The sequence below is a fragment of the Scomber scombrus genome, chromosome 5 (assembly GCF_963691925.1).
Source record: "Scomber scombrus chromosome 5, fScoSco1.1, whole genome shotgun sequence".
Classification (NCBI taxonomy): domain Eukaryota; kingdom Metazoa; phylum Chordata; class Actinopteri; order Scombriformes; family Scombridae; genus Scomber; species Scomber scombrus.
In genome coordinates this window covers 10,011,946-10,035,711 of record NC_084974.1, presented here as the reverse complement: position 1 = coordinate 10,035,711, position 23,766 = coordinate 10,011,946, and the positions used below count along the sequence as shown (strand labels likewise).

The 23,766-nt window shown below is 40.4% G+C and overlaps 1 protein-coding gene across 1 annotated transcript; it reads right to left on the bottom strand.

The window, feature by feature from the left end:
• Window positions 1-1,508: 1,508 nt before the first annotated feature.
• On the bottom strand, window positions 1,509-23,154 carry LOC133980414 (NADPH oxidase 4). The gene is made up of 19 exons (XM_062419125.1): window positions 23,098-23,154; window positions 22,492-22,587; window positions 18,069-18,179; window positions 17,689-17,773; window positions 15,631-15,728; window positions 15,269-15,296; window positions 14,851-14,923; window positions 12,657-12,737; window positions 11,447-11,606; window positions 10,121-10,285; window positions 9,805-9,867; window positions 8,903-8,963; window positions 7,055-7,136; window positions 5,714-5,833; window positions 5,499-5,607; window positions 4,654-4,722; window positions 3,555-3,566; window positions 1,923-2,011; window positions 1,509-1,759 (listed from the first exon to the last, which is right to left on the bottom strand). The coding sequence occupies exons 1-19, from the start codon at window positions 23,152-23,154 to the stop codon at window positions 1,639-1,641; spliced, it is 1,680 nt and encodes a 559-aa protein (XP_062275109.1). The 3' UTR covers window positions 1,509-1,638.
• Between the last annotated feature and the right edge of the window lie 612 nt (window positions 23,155-23,766).

The following is a 23,766-nucleotide window of genomic DNA, read 5'->3' as shown; positions in this document are numbered from 1 at the left end:
CACTAGAAAAATGCATTATTTCTAGATTTATGTAATTTTCAACAACAGGATTACAAAGTAGAACCCCTCTGTAGTGAGTTTTTATGAGTTTTTCTAAAGTGACGCCAAGCGTCACTTTAGAAAGTTTAAATGTGTGAGAACAAAAGCTCTACTCCATTTTCATACAAGTTAATGCACTGATCAAATCTCCAACTCACCTTGTGTGTTAGCATTGGTGCTAAAGGACCAGAACAGCTGTGATTGTTCTCTAGCTAGTAAAATGTTGATGCTATCATGATAAAAAAAAAGATGAATCATGAGTTTGTACAAGTTGCATTAAAATCAGACTTTATCAAAAATGTCTGTTGTTTCTTTTCTGTTGTTGCATGAGACCATTACACCTTTTAAATGAACCCTTCATAATATATGTTTTAATATTTGTGTTCTAATTTGTGCGTTTAATGTCACTACCTGGTATTACTTCACATGATCATAAATGTGTAATTTTTTAGATGAAAAATGACTATTTTGCAGGCAATGTGAATCACAACAAACATTTCAAACAGTCTGGATTTTGTTTAATTAAGCAGAAACATGACACAGACTACTGAAAATGTAGCATCAAACCCTCAAATGACACATCAATCAATCAACTGGAAATCCACCAATATCCTCATTTCTTCTTATCAGTTACTGCTTTCTGGAGATAAAAAAGATTTTTTTTGGACATCTGTGGAGAAATTGCCAAAGCCCTGCAGAAGTTTTCACATGACATAAAATAACAATAAACAATATAAATAAATGAAAATAAAAACTAAATAGAAATACTGGCTTGAGGTGGAGGTTTGCTTGTATCTGTAAAGCTTGTTGGTTGCAGCAGACGCTTGCACACAATCCTTTAACACCAGGTTGGTGTCAGTGGTTAGCATATCTGATTTGCCCATGTTACTCCAACATGCTTCAGTCCACTATTTCTTAAATGTTCATATAAAAACAGTTTGTCCGGTCCTTGCTAGACGTGTCGGCCCTGGTCCACTGAAAGATGAAATATTATTATCTTGCTGTTGTTTTTTAGCCAAAGAATTCCAGGTGGTGTTTGTCTCACGTGTGACTCCAAAATGCGAAAATACATTTATAGCTGAGAGAAGTGGGCAAGGGGAAAAAGATCAAATCCAATAGCAACTTTAGAAAAACAGAGCATCATTAGTGGATAATCAGTGCAGTGAGCTGGCCTCTTTTAATTTGCTTAGATTGTACAGGTTTTTTTTTTTTTAGAGGCTATCAGGTCTTCTGATGCTCAAGCTGAAGCTGCTGGAGCTCCAATCAGAGGTCAGCGTTGATCTGTCGAGAGAAAAAGGCCTCGTGCTGCATGTGAAGTCATTGTACTGCTCGGCCTTGGGTCACCACGGGCAAGGATGCATATAAAATATAAATACAGTCTGTAAGTAGTCCAGTCTTTTTAGCCATTTTCATATAGTAGATTTGAAATTTTTATAAATGTGTAATATTTCAAGTAGATTGGCCAAAGATATTCTGATAAAATATGATTCAAATAAACATCATTCGTCCCAAAATGTGTGGTTAAATCCATTCAGAAGTTGCATTTTCTTATAAACTGAATTTGACCTCAGAGTGCACAGGACCAGCTCTGATGCACAATCAGCTGAAGGATTCCTTGTTGAATTCGAAGGTTGTTCCAGAGGAGCGGGACGAGTTACACAGTCTGTGGAGAGTCCTGGAGATGCCTTTAGGTCCACAGCAGAACACACCGACTCGCTTACTGCAACCACAAACACACACACACACACACACACACACACACACACACACACACACACACACACACACACACACACACACACACACACACACACACACAGTAACATTAGGGGAAGTTAATTAATTTCTTTAATAATACTGAATTAATACACCACTCTACTCACTGCTTATTGGTCCTCCCAATCTCATCCAACAGTAACTTCCACCTGGGTCTACCGACCAGCAGCCTCGAGGTGAGTGGCCCGAACTTCTCCTCTGACATGCTCTGGAATAAAATAAAGAGAAATTTCACTCTCTCTCCCAGTTTTTCCTTGCCACTGACGCCATGTGCTTGCTCGTGTAGGAATGTTGGATCTCTTTAATTTAAATTTACAGAGTACGGTCTAAACCTGCTCTATGTGTAAAGTGCCTTGAGATGAATTTTGTTGTGATTTGGTGCTATATAAATAAAGACTGACTGGTTGATTGATTGATATACAGCTGCGGTCCTGCCCTGCGGTTTGAGAGCATTAAGTGTTATCAGCAGTGCAAACAGCTGAGTAAGACTGAAAAGGTGGGGCGAAGTTGTTTGTGTAACTTTATCACAATCTAAAACCACGCTTGTACAACTCAGTAGCATTTCAACTTGAGACTACACTTTTAATATATAGCTACCTGGCTTAGTTTGTATGCCACAGGCCCATTAAACCCACTATCTCCCTGTGTGAAGCCATTTACAGAAGACACATCAGACACAGATTTCACTCTGAAATGTTGGTCTGTTTGCATTATTCAAGGTTGCTAATCTATCATTGTGCTTTGAGTCCTTTTTTCTTCTGATATTTTGTGTCTTTGTACTGAGAAGCATCTGATTCAGCTGCTGGAAGATGAGCAGAAATCTCTTTTCACCTACAACGACCCGTCATTGTTTGTGCTAAGCCAGTAAATCCTGTGAGTCCCGCATTGATCCTGTTTCACAGAGCAAATGTGACCTGAAATGGGGGTCACCTACACGGGTCTGATATGGGTCAGGATCTTTCTATAGAAGTGGTGTTAGGCGTGTATCTCATTTCCTGATTTTACCTGGTGTCTTTCTCACATAGCTGAATCAAACGAGATAGAAATGTGTGCATTGAGTAAAAACTGGAACCTTCCCAAATCTGGTGTCATCCTGAAAATAGTCTCAGAGAGCTCCCAATTTAGCCTAACACTTTATAGCAAGGATTTCTAGCTTAGGACTGATTTAAGAAAATGACCAGAGCAACTCTGAGCAAGGAAAGGACATAAACAAGTATGACTCATTCTTTTATAATCATGGATAATTGGCAGAGAAATCGATAGGCCTACTCATAGAATTTAGTCTTTATTGAGAAAAGATAGTGCAATTACATATACTATTTTATATAATGAGCATCTATATTAAATAAATTGTAGGCCACACTTTAAAAGTAACCTATCGAATGTTTGAAAACACAAGCCTACTTGTGCAATATCCAATTCACATGCCGATAGTAGTTATATTTATTTGCTTATGTTTATTTGTCATGGTGGTATTAATCTATTTGACATTAACGAAGGGAAAAATTCATACATTTCTTTTGATTGTTGGCCAGCGTTGATCAGCATTAATGTTGTTTTTTTCCCCAGCTGTCAGCAAATTCTAAATTTTTCCAGTTGCCAAATATCTTAGTGTTGTGATCACTTTAATTCTGGCAATATAGCATTATTGTGTTGGGTGGAAGATGTCAAATCTGTAATGACATCAACCACAAAACATCCCTGCATGATCTAACCTGTCATTCAGCTTTTCTTACTACTCCTAACATTTTCTCACCTTAAGGACTATGATGCTATGGGAATAACTTTTATCTTTACTTAACCAGAAGAGTAAATTTTTAGAAAACATCTCATTTCTGGGAAATTATTTCACTATAAGAAACTCTTTGTACTAGTTTATGAATAAAGCCCCTGAAGCTGAGAAACTGCTGGATATAATCTGTAACTGTGCTTCCTGTGAAAGGCCCCTGGCTTATCACACACGTGTTTTTATTACTTGTCGTAAACTTAGTGAGTAAGCGAAAAGTGTGACTCTCCCCGTCGGGGAATCGAACCCAGGTCTCCCGCGTGACAGGCGAGGATACTCACCACTATACTAACGAGGAGGTGATGGAGAAAAACAAAGGGAACATCGAAAAAAAAGAGCCGTATGTCCACAATACAACTATAAAAAGGATTCTGAATGAAACATGACAGAATAAAAACCTGCATATATTTTCCATTTAACACACATGTCGATTCAATATTTCAAATACATGACAAATAAAAAAGTCCTCAAGGATGTGAATAATTACAATTACACACTGAAAGAAATACACATAAACAACAACTACTTACCAAAAATCTGCCCGAACATTAATACAATCAATCAATCAATCAATCAATATTATCAGAGGTAGTGTTGGGTTTCTGTTATCTTATGTCAATTAAGGTCAGCCTTTGTTGAGTTTTTACAGTAAATGAGGCAAGTAAGCATTTCTCTCAGCATACCAGGAATGTTTTATTCTGATTGTCAACATGTAGAAACATATGAGAAGGCAGGAATAAACGACGTTGTTAAAGCTTGTGTTCATTGTCTGTGCTGACAGTTTGACTTACTCCCCAGAGCTGCCACTGTGAGCAAAGGTGAACAGTATGAAAGTGTATATACAGTATGCGTACTCTGTATATTCTGAGGTATATACTGCCCCCTAGTGCATGCAGTGTAAAAAGACATGCGTTGAACATTCAATATGGACAGATGGACGGACAGATAAACAAATCTGTGTGTGTGTGTGTGTGTGTGTGTGTGTGTGTGTGTGTGTGTGTGTGTGTGTGTGTGTGTGTGTGTGTGTGTGTGTGTGTCTGCGTGCCACCTACCTGTAGGCTGTCTGTCTGACTGACGTACAGTTTCAGATTAAAGTAGTCTGGTCTGTTTTCCTTCCATAGCTAAATGACAAACACAGAGATGGAGAAGTCTTTGTTTGCTGCTGCTGGAAACATGTTTAATTTTTTTTAAAGTGACATTAAGGATAAACTGCAACATTTATTCTTTAGGTTTCTTTAAAAAATAGGAGTGGTTAGATTACTAGCAGCCACAAGATGGCGTTAATACAATAAAGAGCTTTAAAAAGCTGAAATTTGAATATTTTCAGTATAAAGACAAAGAAACAAACAAACAAACAAAGAAAAGAACATTTTATTCTTCCTTGACTGTTTCAGTGAACCTATGCAGATGTGTATAGCAAAGAAACTAACAGTGTTGAAGTTATGCAGATGTCAGTACACTGACCTAATGTGATGTAATGCGTGCTTATTAGATCATTCCACATTTTCTTCATTAAAATGTCTCTACTGTCATGAGAGTTGTTTGAAAAAACAGGATTTTTACTGTTAGAGCACAGGTGCCACAGCAATAGACTACTCTCCTCATCTGCAGTCTTTTACGCTTCTAACCTTTGACCTCACTGTTCCCTTTAAAAACACAACAAAACTTTCTTTGACCTGAGTGAGCGCAAACACATGCAGGAACTGAAGTACCAACAGCCTGGGGCAAGTGAAATATCTTCACTGGCTTCATTTACAAAAAAATGTGAATGGAGGACACGCACAGACATTTTTTCAGTTCAGAAATGGCAAATAACTATTTTAGTCCTGGTCACAGTAGATTCCCATGTTTTAACTAACATAACATGTAAGCTACAGCATGCAGACTGTATCCTTACCTTATGATGCAGGGCGCTCAGCAGTTCAGCAAACCAGTAGAAGGACTGGAGCTCCCTGCAGACCCACACAAAGTACAACCTCTGCAACCTGAATCCTGTCCAGCCATCACTGGGAGCACAGACAGAAAGAAAAAAGAAAAAAAACATACAAATATTGTAAGTTGTTCACAGTTTTTCAGTGTATGATATTTTTCACTAGTCTCCACACAACTCACAGCAGAGCGTGCAGCACGCAGGCGAACGGCGTGACCCCTATTCCACCCGCAACACAAAGACTGACGTCGTAGTTGAACACTTCCTCTGATGGACTCCCGAATGGACCATCCACATAAAGCCTGAAAACACAAACACCAAAGACAAACATGGGCACAAATTATTATATTTCCCCACTCTGGGTCAAACACACATAAACAGATAAACATCCTGCATATGTAGTCCCACAGTGTGTGTGTGTGTGTGTGTGTGTGCTGATGAAGACCCCCCCCCCCCCCCCAAACACACAGGCCCGTCATCTCTACAACAGCTGCTCAAACAATTATCTGGAACACACACACACAAAACACGCATACAAAATTACCAAATAATCCAATGAAAATTCCTCTGCATTAAGACTTTTGAGCTACTAACTATTCCCGATGAATATGACATTACCCATGATGCGAAGTCATAATCTAGTACAAGAACTTAAGTGTAATGCTTCACATGCTCACCATAGTTTCAATATTACTGCCACATAATGAGTTAACATCTGCTTCTGCATCATTATGCTACGCTAGGCTAAGAATATCCTGGAAAATGGAAAAACAAACTATAGTAGTCAGACTTAACTTCTTTTTCTTGTTCTTGACTCAAAACGTCATCTTTTCAAATACATCCATACATGTTCGAGCCAAAATGCAAGTGGACCAACGTGAACAATTCATGGAACAACCTTAGCAGCAAAGGCTAAGGGATGGATGGTTCTTTGTGGACATGCACACACAATCTGATGTCATCTAGGTGAGGAAGTAGAGGTAAAATTGCAAACAATTCTGCAGAGCCTTGGCTTTTGACTTGAAGGTGCCATTTTTCACTTCACATTTTGTAACTTTCGACATGTTTAGCATAGACATCCGACATTGTAACGGTGTATAAATGACAAAAAATCAAAAAGTATGAGTTACTGTTATTCCCTCTGACCACAAATCTCCCACTCTATCTACGCCTATCTCTTTCTTTCTCTCTCTCTCTCTCTCTCTCTCTCTCTCTCTCTCTCTCTCTCTCTCTCTCTGTCTCTCTCTCTCTCTCTCTCTCTCACACACACACACACACACACACACACACACACACACACACACACACACACACACACACACACACACACACACACACACACACACAGCAGGAAGAGCACAGGGTCAGAGATCAGGAGGTCACAACATCTGACCCTGCTGTGATTCTGAGCCTTCATGAGAAATCATGTCAATCCCATCACTCACTCTCACACACACACACACACAAACACACACACACACACACACACACACACACACACACACACACACACAAAGACGTACTTGGGGTATCTCCTCTGTTGCACCATGGGAAGGATCTCCAAGTCTATCCTCGGCTCAGGAAGTAACAGCTGTGTGAACCGCTCTGAGGAGAGAAGAGGAGGAGATTTTAGTCCACTGATCTAACTCTCAAGGAATGTGCAGTTTCATAAATAATGCAAACACTCTGTCTGTACAGATATCGACACATTTCAAGGTGTCTATATTCTGCTCAGTGTTTGGCGTCATGGCAGATCAAGGGGCCAACACAAACAGACCTTTCCTCCTGTTTTCTGAAAGCCTGTGTGTGGAAATGTACAGTAGCAAGTGGAAATGACTGCGCACGTTTGCATTTGTCACAGCGTCCCAAGGGCCACAACTTCCTCTAGAAGTGAGCCCCCTTCCGAGTTTGCTGCATACCACTGGAACTGATGCAATGGCATAAAAATTGTGCAAGACAAAGGGATGACATTTTTGCCTTTGATGTGACTTTAATGTTGTGTTTGGATTTTTAACTGGTGCAGTTTGAAGCAACAAAGCTAATAAAAAAGTATGTCATGTGTAGATATTAATTGGGTGGACCACATTAAAAATGCAGGGAAAAGTTCTTTTTAAAGCGGGCATATTCCTGGTTATCTAATCTGCTCAGAACTTGGTAAAAGTGTATTTTTATATTATGCGCCCTGGGCATGGAAAGACAACGCTGTCTTAATATAAAAAAAGTGATTCATTAGGAATGTAATTGTTTTCAAGAGTGGAGTTTTATCTCTCTTGTTTCACAGATCCTGTTTTGTTTTGCTGGATGTCTTTTTATGTAACTTTGTAAATTCTCCCTCATAAAAGAAACAGTGTATCTCAAGAGACTTCCTGGTTAAATAAAATTTCAAATACAAATTCTGGTCAAGTGACAAGCTAAAAGTATACTTTTTATTATAAGAGACATTTTGGGTTATGAGTTCCCTGCAGGCGGCATGATATTATATCTTGGACTGATAATGGCATAAGTAGTATTAAGAAGGGAACTGTATCGGTAAAAGTTTACTGGTTGTTTATAAAAGTAAAAACTAAAAAGTGGCATAAAACAGAACCCCCACATTTAAACAATGGATGGACATAGTACAGCATATATCTGTAACGGAAAAACTGACATTTTCCCTGAGGAATAAGAAGAAGATCTTTCCCAGAAAATGGAAATAACCAGGATGCTGTCATATCCGCATCTGGATAAATGTAATGATAATATGCACATTAAGACAGTAAAGTAAGAAATGTACACGCAACTCAGTTATCCTGCTTTGGTGAAGTTTCCTCTTCTTTTGTAAAATATCACACAAGCAAGCTCTGTTATATGTAAGTAGTACTGTCTCAAAAGGCCCATATAGAAAATGGTGTATTGTGTGTGTGTGTGTGTGTGTGTGTGTGTGTGTGTGTGTGTGTGTGTGTGTGTGTGTGTGTGTGTGTGTGTGTGTGTGTGTGTGTGTGTGTGTGTGTGTGTGTGTTGAGGTGTGTATATGACTTTTCGAGCCAGACAATAACACAGTGAGAGGCATGGCAGCCTCAAGGTAAAGAAGCAGACTCACACACAAGTCAGACACACACACATGCGCACAAACACACACACACACACACACACACACACACACACACACACACACACACACAAATGTAGTTTTTTTGGCAAAACATCCTGTGAAGAGAGAAAGAAGATGAGGACAGAACGAAATGACTCCCATCCTGTCGACTCTGATAGGGAACAGAAAGACTTTGTGTCTGTTTGTGTGTCCTTTTATCTGTGTGTGTCTGTGCACTTGTGTACTTAGGTCAGCACCCTTGTGTGCGTGTGTGTGTTTCTGAATGTGTGTGTGAACCCACCAGTCCAGTCTCCCACGACTCGGAGGTGGATGCCAAAAGTTTGCTTGTTCTCTGTGGGACACTGTGAGGAGTTAGAGAGCAGACAGTGAGTCACAATGAAATACACACACATGCACAAACAACTAACACTAGAGACATGCATACAAACACACAACCCAGTGTGCAATTACACTACACAGCTACAGCAACTCTTTTCATGAAATCTAACAATGCACACACACACACACTCATGGACACACACACATATAGCCTTCCTGTTGGCAGACGGCGTTACTAGCCTCAGGGGTCTGTCTGCTTTCTGTCAGAGTGATTCTCTGCCCTCCTCCTAAAAACTCCGTAACTCACCAGGCATAGGCATGCATACAGTGTGTGTGTGTGTGTGTGTGTGTGTGTGTGTGTGTGTGTGTGTGTGTGTGTGTGTGTGTGTGTGAGTGAGTGAGTGTGTGTGTGTGTGTGTGTGTGTGTGTGTGTGTGTGTGTGTGTGTGTGTGTGTGTGTGTGTGTGTGTGTGTGTGTGTGTGTGAAAGTGTGTGAAAGTGTGTGAAAGTGTGTGTATCCATCCCTGCATGCTGTCTAAGCAGAAAGTAGTTCTTTTGTCTTCCGCTTTTGTCTCACACAATCTGGACTAAATCTGAAAACACTAATAAACACTGTGAGATGGAATATTACTGGAAGATCCGGCTGTCAATAAAGCGGCTGCCAGCGGCAGAGGGGGCGGGATGTTGAGAGAGACAAAGAACTGCATGTTCTTTGCCAGGGGGGGAAGAAAGTTTAAGTAACTGTAAAAACATATGTGTGTGTGTGTGCGTGTGTGTGTATGTGTGTGTGTATAGACATGTGTTTGCATTGTGTCATGAGCGAGGAATGTGTTGGAGCGAGTTGCACAGTTGCATAAACTCTTACCGCTGTTAGCGTGAAGGGATGGTTCTCAAATGAAGAGACACCTGGACAGTTGAGAACAATATACTGAGAAAGAGAAGGACAGGAGGAGATGGAGAGACCGCAGCATGGCCGAGGAAGTAGAGAAGAAAGACGGGAGAGGATTAGAGAAAGGGCATGTGGAGACAAAAAGAAGAAGGAGAAAAAACTCTTAATGGTTAGTTTCAGCAGTGGCAATGTTACTCTGCTGAAAAACTTCATTCAGTCTAAAAAACTGTACGATAATATACGATACAACAAAACTGAGATGCAGCAAAAACTCAATGTCCGGTACCCTCACCTGCCCAGGACGAGCTTTAAAGTTCTTCTTCAGCATTCGCAACTCAATGACATCACAGGGGTGCCTGATGACTGTTACTATGGTAACGGGGTCACTGCTCCGGATGTAGCGGTAGAGACGCTCCGCACAGTAGAGACAGAGAGGACCAGACACCCAAAGCCATGTCTACACACACACAAACACACACACACACACACACACGTTATTATGACAGAATCAAATAAGCCGTTTTACATGCAGGTGTTGTGGAGATTTTGGAAGGTCCTCTGTCCTCTGCAACCGACAGTTAACAATAAAAATCCTTCTAATCTGCAGGAACACTTAACACATACATACATCACCTGTGTATAATTCACACTTAGCTCACGCAGCCGCCATGGATCATATCTGCTCAAGTAAAGCAAAACACCAATGATACACCTCTATTTCAGGTTAACAAGCTTCTACTGACATGATGTAGCGAGTTAAAGATTAGTCCTGATCCAAGATGCTTTAGGAGTCTTCCTGAGAAGCAGTGTTAGCGTTCCTCAAACAAACTCATTTTATATGACGTGTCTTCCAAATACGTCTAAAGGCAGATGTTGATGTTTACGCTTGTTCTGAATGGCCACACTACAGTAAAGGTGACGACAAACGCCTGCTGTCATAGACTCTTACTGGCTGCAAACCAGTGTCCTCTTGATCTTGCTGTATGTGTGTTTTTTTTGTCATCTCAACGTAATGAATCATACAAATGGCAACAGTGGTGTCCACTTTCTCTCCTTAAAGGCATTCATGAAGTTGCCCAATTAAAGCTTGTTATAATTTACTCTTGTGTCATGTCATGTTCATCTATCAAGGCTTTGTATGAGTCTCAACAACACACAGGGCTTCTGAATCAAACGCAGCCAAAGAGGAGTAGAACCTGGAGAAATCTGTAGACCTCGTTATCTCAGCATGTGGTGTTTTTCTTTCTTTCTTCTGGCACTTACCTGCAGCACACTAATTGCTCACAGGTCCAGTAAAGCCTCGGGAGCACAAGTGGGTTTAAAGGGGATTTTATGGAACTGACTTGTTGCTTAACGACCATGTGCAAACACATAATCACAAACGCGGGATGAAACACACACAAACACAGGCCTTGATGTAAAAAAGGGGATGCCAGCCCCTCCCTAACAGCTCTACACCTCTAATAAACAGGACCAACTCCCTCCAACACTTCCCATGTAGAGCACTTACCTTAACTACTCACACACACACACACACACACACTGCAACACAGATGCACGCTTAAAGGCACACACACCAATAAAATTAAATGCCAAAATACACGTGACACATTCAGACCTGGGGGTAGTGAGGCTGGAAGTGAGCCTCCTCTCTGCATCTCCTCTCTTCATCCTCACGCTGTTCCAGCTCCTCCCCCCGCTGCTCTAAGCTGCTCTGATTGCCTTCGAGGCAGCCGGGAGGGTGGGCCTCTAGATTAGTCTGATACTTCAATGCTCCACTGTTTGAAAGAGGAAAAAGAGGTTGTTTTAGTGTAACTTTTACACCCACTGAGGAATAGTTACTGAAAAAAGATCATGAAGACCAATCAAAGTACATATGTGGATGTTTACATTTCCAAAATGGGGAATTTAGATTTGTTTTTACAGCCAAATTCAGACATCCTGACCTATAATACACGGTCAAAAAAACATCATGTGTAATAAGTTGGGTACTGGGAAATTGCACATTCAGATCATGAAAATGTACAAAAACTTGATGGTTTTTCTACAATTATTGTCTGATTTCTTAAATTTAACATTGTAGCACATCTTATTTAAAGATATCACTGGATGATAGAGGTTGTGCTGATTTGGGAGATATAAAACACCATGAGATTATACTATAAATCCCTTCAAAAATAGCACAAAAAAACCCAAATGAGGACATATGAGAACAGTGGTCTATAGTAGGCTCCTACTGCAATTTGACACAAGTATAGCTAAGGGGTTTTAGTTACCTTAATGTTACCTTGATGTTAATTACATCTAGCACACTACATACTGTAATAAAACGAAACACTGCAGCATCAGAACAGGCAAGCACACCTTGCTACTACAGCTGTTTGAGACATTTTGTGCAGAAAAATGATATGATATGCCAATTATTATATTAATGAGTCAACATGACATTTTTGTACAAAGTAAGTCAGTACAATATGTTTTTTTTTCATAGTTTGAATGAAAGTGCATAAAGGTGTATAACCGATGTGGGTGTTTTATCTACAGAAGAACGCTGAGTAAAACATCACAGTTGCTGATAGAGATTGTCTCCGGCTGTCAGCAGGAGTCTCAGATTTGCTGACATTCGTAAGTGAAAGAAACTCTTATCTTGTTCTCTGGAGTGCAGTGGTTGAGATGTAGACCAACAGTATCAACGGTGCAGAAAAACTTGCTCACTCATGCAGAAACCCACTCACACACACACACACACACACACACACACACACACACACACACACACACACACACTCACAGAGGAATACAAACACAGTCAGAAAACAGAGACTTACCCGACCATGTGCACCATAAGGATGATGTAGAACACAATGAAGAGGTTGTGTGTGTACCAGAAGATTTCATAGTTGGATATCCTGAAAAACACACACCCAAATACACAATGATAACATACACTTGTGCTTCTATGTCAGACAGAATGTGTTTTAAAAGAGCAATAAAGATCAATAAATAGATGTAAAACGGAGGAATGAAACCATGTTAATGTGATACAAGAAAACAAGCGAATGACAGACACAAAAAAGAGCAAAGACAACAAAAGAAGAAAGCCAGTTTAGAGTTTGTTCAGGACCAGACGTACAGACTCCCAGCTCAGAGCCTGAGTAAGCAGGACATCAGAGGTCAATATTGAAGGGGTCATTACACACAATGACCCCCCAACAAACACTGCAAACACTGCAAACAATGAACATCATCAAACTCATCTTCTTTGACTGCAACTTCTTTAGAAGTCTGAACCGTCATCTGTTTATAACTTCCTGTACAGGACCAGCACTGGACTGAGCAGCTTTATTCATGAGGATGCATGTTTTAATGTTTTAACCCTTATTAGCTGGTCATTGCTTTATAATGTTTATCTCAGAACATTTTGGATTACAAGAGCAACTTTTCATAGTTCAATAGATTCTTTATTGACGGTTATTTTCAGAACACAGTTGCTTGCATAACTTTCATCTTTGTATAGACAGGAGTGAAAATTATGAGAATTGTGTGAAATTCAGGTAGGCAGAGATTAAAAAGACATAATAACTGATGTATGGTGGTGGGCAGGCTGCAACAAATTTTAATTATTAATTCATCTGTCAGTTTTTTTCTCTGTTAATCAATTCATTATCAGGTCTATTTAGCATCAGAAATTGATCTGATAAAGTCAGTCAAAAATGACAAAACTAAATCCAATGTCTTGTTTTGTCCAACAGAATAATGTAAGACCAAATGCTCAATCTCCACGTCTTAGCGAAGTCCAAACATTTGCTGATTGAAGACCATTGAAAAAATATTTATTGTTGTAGAAGCAGCTAAAGTCACTTAACTTGATTTTCAATTTGCATTTTTAAAGTCTTGTTGACAAAATTAGGATTGAAGGAAATCATTAGTCCTATGTAGTTTAAATGTATGAGGTTTAAATTCACTATATATTTTATTATAATATTTTACTATAGATTGTAATTAATATTTAATCTAAAATTGGAGAGTTCTATACTCATTTTCTAATTGATTTACATTTTAATGTCTCTTCTTTAACTGACATGATTCATCATAACTCTAGGAGTATGTAATTAGCAATGTTGTTGAAGGGTTGAAATGCTAATACACAATAACTAATCAAGGATGCTAATAACATTGCAAGCATTAATGTGAGACAATATCAGTGCATCAGTATGACTCAGTATGTGGCTTCTCCTCTGGTGAGCAGCAGCCATCATCCAACCACTCAAGCCTTCCAGACTCTTATCTAAAGCCTAAAGTGCTCTGGAAATTCCTCTTATCCTCTGTTCAATTACTGAAGAAGGCAAGGAGAGAGCACACACACACACACACACACACACTTCCTGCTCAGAATCTCACACACCTGAGCGGGTTAACACATACACATACATGCAGAGTGGATGACCCACTCTGACCTGAGTAATGACAGAGCTTTGAGTGGAACACTTAAGAGGGGATTTGCTCTGCAATAGACCTCTGTTAGCATGTCTCCTTATCGTCTCCATCTTTCATTTTTCTCTCTCACAGACTCACACACAAGATGAGTCAAAAGTTCAGGCGAAAAGACATAGACATATACACAAAGATAGACGCAGCAGAGACAGAGACACACAGGGACAGCCAAACAAACAAACATGATGTGGATACCAGGATCCAATATTCATTCCAATGAACGTTGCTCATCCAGCGGACACGCCAAAAAGTGAGACAAGATGACTTCACACACATGAAAAACATTTTTTCTGGGCTTTGGGAAAGTTTTACAAATATTAAATCTTCATGGCCTAAAAATTCATAACATTTCTGACACTTGTGTGCAGTTCATTGTGTCCTGTCAATAGTTTTGCTGAGCTGTCTCTTATAATGGCTCTCTGTGGGGGGAATTAATTTTTGAGCCACAGGCAGAAAAGCCCAATTAGCCACCTATCTGTATGAACATGAAAGATGATGATTATGATGAAGGTGGTTTGCTGGACCTACCGTACACAGTAGGAAGACGACGTGAACATCAGGAAGAGGATGAGAACCAACAGAACACCAGTGATCCCTGGGACTAAAGCAGATCACAGCCTGTCAGAGAGCTGTTTTACACTGTTTTACAGTGATATTTCCAAACTATGCTATTAAGGATAAGAAACAGTTTAATCGCAAGGAAGTAATCTTTTTCCAACAAGGCCTTACTTATATTACCCACTAAGACAAGATATAAGATATAAAAAGAGAGACAGTGAGAACTAAACAAGGCAACAAGACTTCTCTTCTTGGCATAAAGCCGCTCTAATCAGTAACACATTTACCACATTCATTGTTACATAAGGAAAGCCCATACCAGCATACACACACCTCAAGTCTACACATGCTATTGCGTAGGAAAGAAATAAAGAATAATCAGGCTTACTTGTGGTCAAAATGATGAGCTTTGGATCCTGGCAAAACAAACAACAAATATATATATGCATATATCATTTTTATTATTATTGCAATTGCGGCACATTTTGCATTTTGCACATTTTTGCAGACATTTCTCAATTCCTAAAAAGGGTGGGGTTAAGAGGGTTTGTCCAAAAGTGCATGCTGTGTCCCTATTTGTACAATTACAGTAATCGCATCTTGCAGGTTTGTGAGCCTCTTGAGATGCGGTCAGAACTAGTTCATTGCCACAATTCCCAGGCCAGGTTAGTCATTGTGATGGTTTGGGCTACATAATCTCATAAAGGCTGCTCACAAGTATAACAGTACAATTGTGTGTTCGTGCCTCACCTCTCCCTTGTAGCGGGCCAAATTAAGAGCCGGGAAGTCGTCTGAGTAGCTGACACTGAAGTTGACGACATTCACCAGATGTGCAGAAACATGTACAACTGAAGAAGAAGACAGACAGTACTGTATGAAAATGTACACACGTGCTTTTTGGCAGTGCACAGACATCAGGAGACACACAGGACGTCTCCTCTGTTTCACACACCCACACACACACACACACACACTTAATTATAAAGGCCAAAATGAACTACTAGCGGACACTCATACAAACATTCCTTTGTCTATTCAGCAGAAAGTCAGCAAAACATGCTCCTGACTCACTGATACACACAAACACACACACAGACACACACACACACACCTCCCTGACATCATAGGCTAACCACGCAGCCGCTCGACAGCTGATGGAATTAGAGGGCGTAATCATGAGACACAAGGGTCCTTTTTTCTCACCCACATCCTTCCTCACTCCCACTGCCTCCCACCCCCTCTCCCTCTCTCTCTCTCTCTCTCTCTCTCTCTCTCTCTCTCTCTCTCTCTCTCTCTCTCTCTCTCTCTCTTTCTCTTTCTCTTGTTCTTGTCTCAGTATACGTTTCTCTCCATCTCTCTATCTCTCTGTCTCCATTGTCATTTGTCTCAGAACTTTGGCACTCCGCTATTCGGACATGAGAACATTGCCTGAGGGGAGATGGGTGTGCTGAGTTGTTGAGTTGAGGGGAACGGTGATGATTAAAAGAGTGCAGACGCCTGTTCCCGTAGTTCAATTACTTCTGTGGTTCTGGATTATTAGTCACGCTAGCACTGCAGATTTAGGGATGGCAGTTCAATCTGTCAGTCAGTCAGTCAGTCAGTCAGTCAGTCAGTCAGCCAGTCAGTCAGTCAGTCAGTCAGTCAGTCGACCACGTCAGTCCAGGAGCCTGTTTTACCAAATCTGCAACATGCAAGCTGTGATTTTGACACATTCAACTAAACAAAAGAAACCCTTTATACTTGTGGTCCATGCATGAGCAAGAGAGTGAACTGTAGGACTGTGGGACTCACAATTGTATCTGTAATTGGTGAGTGAAACAGGACACTGGCACCATTTACATGCTTGCAAATTGCTTTTGTGAAAAAAGCTCCAGACTGACAAAATCTCAATAACTATTTGATCGACTGCCATGAAACGTGGTTCATGGTGCAGAGAGGATTAATCTTACTGCGCTCTTTTGGTGATCCCCCTAATTTTTTCTGCTCCCCTAGTGCCACCAGCAGGATGACATTTGTGGTTCAAACTGAAATATCTAGATCACAAATATTTAACTGTAAATTTGGTACAGACTTAGGAAAGCTTCTAATGTCAACATTTGAGAAGCTACATTTTTGTTCGATCATCAAAATAGTTGCTGATTAATTTTTAACAAATGTATTTATTTATGATTAATTGGCTGCAGGTCTAATTAGCATGGTAGCATTGTAAGCGTGTTGGCATGCAGATGCGTTTAGCTCCAAGCTGAGCACAGAGCCGCTGTATCGTGACTGTGGAACAATTCTTGGGATGGATAGACAACCAACTATTTAGCAACCAGACCACACTGAGTGGGACAGTACATTCCAAAAATCATCAGCAATCACAATTTACAGCAGAACAGCAGCTCAAAACAATGACTGAATCACGGCCAAGAAAAAGCACACAGTGGGTGGGCTAATTGTGATTTGCTCATAGATTTTTTTTCTATGAGGGAAGGAGACACGTGTTTCTGTAATAACACAGATATGGAGCGAGACTGATGAGGAGAAAAAAGTCTTGACACTGAAGAATAAGAGAAAGAAGTAAACTGGAGCTTCACAAAGCTCCTCGAGGCTCCTGTGATGCCATGAGAGGAGACTCGCACACACGCACACACATATATAAGTACAAACTGAGAACACACACCACCAGCTGGAGGGGTATCACAGCTGGTACCCCAGGAATGCTGAGCCAGCCTGTGTCCATTTATCCGCACACACTGACACACACACACACACAAAGGCTCACATGCAGACATATGAGCTGTAGTGATAAGTGACTGTTTTTACCAGAGAAGATGCAGATGGCAACTCCACAGGCCACGTGAAAGGTCTTGCTCTTATCCAGGATTCTGCGTGTCTTCCTGCTTGATACCTGCATGTGTGTGTGTGTGTGTGAGTAAGTGTTTTAAGACCAAAAACAGAGTTATATTTGAAACATAACGTGCCTATTTTCCAATTTGTCTCCACACACATCCTTATTCATAACACACAAAAATATGCTTTTAAAGTTGTTTGTATGTAGTTGGTTGTATCTTTACATAGAAATCTCACTATTTTACCTCAGTGGAAACTAAAATGCATTATATATTAATAGGTTTACAAACAAAATAATAACTTTTTGGACTAAACTTCCCTTACCTCCCTTTAGCCCTCAGTCCTTTTCCTACCTGATGTGTTCCTCTGACAAAGGTGAGCAGGGAGCGACACATGGGCAACAGCACCAAGCTGCAGTTCAGGTTCAGCACAGATGCAGACGCCCTGCTGATGCACAGCCCTAGCTGGAAGACACACACACACACACACACACACACACACACACACACACACACACACACACACACACACACACACACACACACACACATTGTTAGGTAGATTACTAAAATGGGGCCAGGGGATTCAGCTGATGCAATGTGATATGGTTCTGACAGATTAAGATGCAGAGTGATCTGCAACAGAAGGGGGGTAGTAAGACCAGCAATGTGGCACTGATGAAAAGACATGAGGCAGAGCTAAAGGTGGCAGATGTTCATTTGGAGTGACGAACATGGACAGGATAAGGAATGATTATATTAGAGGTACAGCTCAGTTTGGAGACAAAGTAAGAGAGGTGAGATTGGGACGGTTTGGACATGTGTGAGGGGGAGATTCTGCTTATATTTGGGAGAAGGATGTTGAAGATAAGGCTACCAAGTAAGAGGAAAAGATGAAGGCCAAAGGAGGTTTATGGATAGGGTGAGGGAAGACATGCAGTTGGCTGATGGCAAGAGAGGAAGATGCAGAGAACAGGAAGAGATGGAGATGGATGTTTGGCAAACTCTTAATGGGAGCAAAACTGGACCGTGTGAGGAACACTCTTGGCTTCTTTGATTCCTCATTTGTTTATTACCAGCATCAGGCAGTGAAAGACAGCGTACTGATACATTTCCACTGCCTCCTCATGGGACATCCTCTCTGAATGATACAACACCTGGTACCAGGATGGATTCAGTGTAGTTACGTGGAAGTTAAATGATAGGGTTGCCAACAGCACTACAAAACTGCAAACACAGCTCAATAATCACGGATGTTTTCATGCTGATGTACTTTTAAACTCATTCTTGGCAGCCTCTGTGTGCACTGCTGATGCCGTCTCTTCTGATTAAGAAACTGAAACAACTCGCGTGAGAGGTGAAGATGGTATGAGTGTGTAGACGAGGGATATCAGAGGAGAGTCTGGCAGTTCATGTTTTGAAGTGTAGCCCGAACTTTCACTCCACCTAAAATCAATCGTTTAAGTATCAAAAATATAGATTTCCAGGAGGTTCGGTGTAAAAATATGATTAACCGATAGTTTGCATGCTTTTATATAACTGAATAAGCACCAATTATAAACAATTAGATGAGCCAATTGAGCAAATCTCCAGGCCATGCAGACACGAGGCACGACAATTAGATAGAAATAGAGCACATAAACAGGTGAAAGTTAGAATTTGCTTATAATAAGTCTTAAAAAGTCTGATACTTTTACCCTTTAAAAACTTTCCACACACATACACTCAGCACAACTTCCCATAGAAAAGCAGCTGACGGCAAAACCACAAGCAGGAGATCTGATATCCTGCTTTCTGTACATCCTTGACGCATGCACACACACACACACACACACACACACACACACACACACACACACACACACCAATACACAAACACACAGATGAACCATACAGGTGAATGAGATAAGCGGCTTTTTGAAGTAACACCGAAAATTCCCTTCAGCAGCATTACAACATTTCCCAATTTGGGTACACACACACACACTCACACACACACACACTCACATACATGCAGGTGCACACACAAGCACACACACACACAAACTTAAGCCCTCTGGTAAGGCATTCAGTCAAAGCCAGCGGCGTGCCCACACTTGCCCCTCTCCGCTCTGTGCCTCCCACCATACAGGCAGCACATGAATAGCTCACACATGCTGCTTGCTGCCACTTCTAATTCTTCCCCTTATTACATTCTGCATACATCCTTTTGTTGGGTTTTTTGTGTTGAATTGTTTTCGCACATTTTTCATTGCACTGCTGCAGCATGTTTTAATTGTCAGCTGGTGTTGTGTTTAATACATACCTTTGATGTTTTTAGTTTGTGTCACTTTTTTTTCTTTTGTGGCTTAATTTCCTTACAGGGTATGAATTTATGTTTTTGGTCATCTCATTTGCAAGAAGTGAGCATGATGGTTTAGCAGAGCAGGTTTAGAAGTTTTTAGCAAAGTTTTTCTCACTTTAAAGCATCCACCTGCAATGAATCAGGTCTTTTTTTTAAAGCCTCTCAGATGCAGGATTCATTTCCAAATACTCTGGCAATCAATTAACCACTTTGAGTAATTTTTAAAGAAAAAATGCTGAGATGTTTTGGTTCAAGCTTTTTTAATGAGAATATTTTCTGGTTTCTTTATTTCTTTTTTACTGTTGGTCAGGACAAAACAATACATTTTGGGATGCATCTTGGACATTGGTAAATGGCAGCAGCAAATCAATTCATCAAAGACATAATGGACAGATGAAGCAATAATGAAAGTTGAAAAGTTGCAGCCCCAATTGCTTGTATCTACAGGAACTGAATGGTACAAAACTGAAGAATTCACACATGTATCTGAAAAACAAGTTTTCTTTTAAATTGATCGAAATTGGAAAGAAATAGGGACAAAATAGAGAATGCTGTTGTGTATTTGTAATCGGGGCCGAGCAATTTGGAAGAAAAAAAATCTAATTGCAATTATTGTGACTGATATTCCAATTGAGATATGATCTGTGATATTAGAGGGAGTCATCATTTTTACATCATTATTCTAATTTTAATTGAAAATCTAAATCAAAATGATTATGGTGTGATTTTTTTCAGGGATCTGTACAAAATTAAGATGTTATCTTCAGTTTATAGAATGTGACGTGTTGGTCAGGATGTCTCTGAAACACAACAATATAATTTAAAATTATATTTTGACACATATTGTGCCTTTTGCTGTTGATATTTCGATGAATTTTTTAACCGTATTTGTAATATGTAACAACAACCGACTACTGTCGATAGAAACAGATAGTGGAGTCACCTGAGCTTACAAAGTCTCAGATGATTGGACATTGGTAATGTCAGTGGTATTTTTATGCACCAAAATGCATCAAGAAGATACACAACACACGCATACACACACAGCACCATGAACTTGTGACAACAATTACACCAGCACTAACATGAACCAGCAACCATCAAATTCCTAACTGTGTGTGTGTGTGTGTGTGTGTGTGTGTGTGTGTGTGTGTGTGTGTGTGTGTGTGTGTGTGTGTGTGTGTGTGTGAGTGTGTGTGTGTGGTGTGTGTGTGTGTGTGTGTGTGTGTGTGTGTGTGTGTGTGTGTGTGTGTGTGTGTGTGTGTGTGTGTGTGTGTGTGTGTGTGTGTGTGCCCATGCATGCACGCGTCACTACTGGCTGCCACTTGAGTTAGCACATACACAAACACTCAGGTAGCTAATTGCTCTCACAGAGTGTATAGCCATAATTCAGATTCATTAAAGATACACAAATGACAGACAAGCGTCCATCACAAAACTCGCTGCGTTGATATGAACTGAAATCTGAAGAGGAAACTCAAAAAAACAGTACAAGTGGGATTTTTCAGCAGCACAGATTCGGTCCTTGTAGAGATAAAACTTAGGGCTTAACTGGTGTCATCTGGGCAGCCACTACAAAGAGTCATGTGACCCTTTCTAGACACATGCTATTTGATGATAAATGATATTTAAGAGTGCAAACCGCAGAATCAAGCTTTCAAAGACGTTCTGTGAATGCGAATGTAAACCGCTATTTCATTTGTTTATATTATTGTTTTTCATCGGCAAATTCAAATCTAGATGAATCTTTTCTTACATGATTACAATCTTCAAGCCTGGATATGCCCATGAGTCACTGCAGGTTTTAAGAAGTGCAACAACAACAAAAACCTTCAGCATCAGAGTTTATTTGCTGATCCACTTTAATCTTTATGAAGTATATAATAAATAATATGCTTCACCAATGCAATGCATGGTAGTACATGTACCAGGTGACAGATGGTACAACAGATGGTACAACAGTAACAACCTCAGTTACATGTATCTTTAAAAACGTCTGGTTTTCAGATCTTATGTGGGTTGCAACCTTTGACCAAAAGAAAGCATAGAGTGGCTCTAAATTAGCTACAAATTACACTGAGTTACATTTCTTTCATGTCAAGGACCCACACACAGATAAACATGTTTATGGAAATGGTTTGATGCCTGTTGTTGACCTCCTTCACCCATAAGTGAACTCAGAGTTTTGGTATTAATTTGAGTCAAGCCAAAGGCACTGCACTGTTATGAAGCTTTCTGATGAAGCACCATTAAACGCCCTTTTGTTCTAGTTTTGAAACGTATCTTTTGACCTATTAATAGCCTTGCTTCATTTGGTGGGAGCTTTTAAAAATGGTTCTGTCAGTATCATCAAGCTTCCTTGCAGACCAAAGATTTCCAATGATGTTGTGGCAATTTATAGAATTAAATAAACAAAAAATCAGCATGTCTTACCCCGAGCATCTTGTAGAGGTAGTGATACTGCTGTCCAGTGGAGTAGAGCAGGAAGGTCTTTACAAACAGCCAGGTGTTTGCTCCCAACCACAGCATCTACACACACACACACACACACACACACACACACACACACACACACACACACACACACACAAACAGCACAAGTTGGACAGTATTAATAACAACCCAATCAAGTAAACAAATACAAATAAAAATGTGTGGGTTCTTTCCCTTGTAGTTAATAGTAGTTATCCTCAATTAACATTTAATGCACATTTGCAATTCAAGTCAGGTTTTCCATTTAATCTCACAACATCACAAACATTGGCATATGATGAATGTAGCAGGCTCTATAGATACAGACATAAAGCCATAAATCCCCCTCTTACTGAGCACTGACACAATGACTAACAATGTATCTATGAATGTTCAGATCTGTTACTGCTTTTCCTCCTTTAAGGTGAAAAGTTGCTACAGAACAAGAGTTGTCTGAAAAAACGCGTTGCAACAGGTCATAAACAGGTAAAACAAACAGCCTACGGTGTGAAGTGGAGCTGGACGGCTTTAAAAACAATCAGAACATCAGATAAAACGTTTTCCCACCAGGACCAAGTGCTTTCCTCCCTCGTTGGCGAGCCAGCTCCGCACCGACACAACCATGATGCCTGCAAGCGACTCAGCAGCTGCCCAAAACTTTTAACCAAACCCCCGGTGTGGCTGAAAGGGGAACACCCGTCCTCCCTGCAACTCTCTCTCTCTCTCTCTCTCTCTCTCTCTCTCTCTCTCTCTCTCTCTCTCTCTCTCTCTCTCTCTCTCTCTCTCTGTGTGTGTGTGTGTGTGTGTGTGTGTGTGTGTGTGTGTGTGTGTGTGTGTGTGTGTGTGTGTGTGTGTGTGTGTGTGTGTGCAGACCGGCCGGTGCCTGCTCTGTCCTGCCTGCAGACTGCTCCTCTCTATCGGTTCATCTCGTCTCTCCGTGCTTCACTGCAAACATGTAGGTCAACTGTACAGCATCGCCGCAACTCATATTAAAATGACATTAGGCCTAATAAAGATTATCAAAAAAGCCACAGGAGAACAATAAAAATCGCTCTACCCAGCTGCACTGCTCCTTTTAGCCACTAGAGAGCGCCACAGACTTACTGTCCCAATGAAGAGCGCCTATATAAACCAGCACTGTTGTGTGATTTCATGATAAATTGAGGTGCAACCAGGTTATAAAGGCTTCCTTCTAATTAATGGCTTAGTTAATAAATGTTGAATGGATGCTTTATA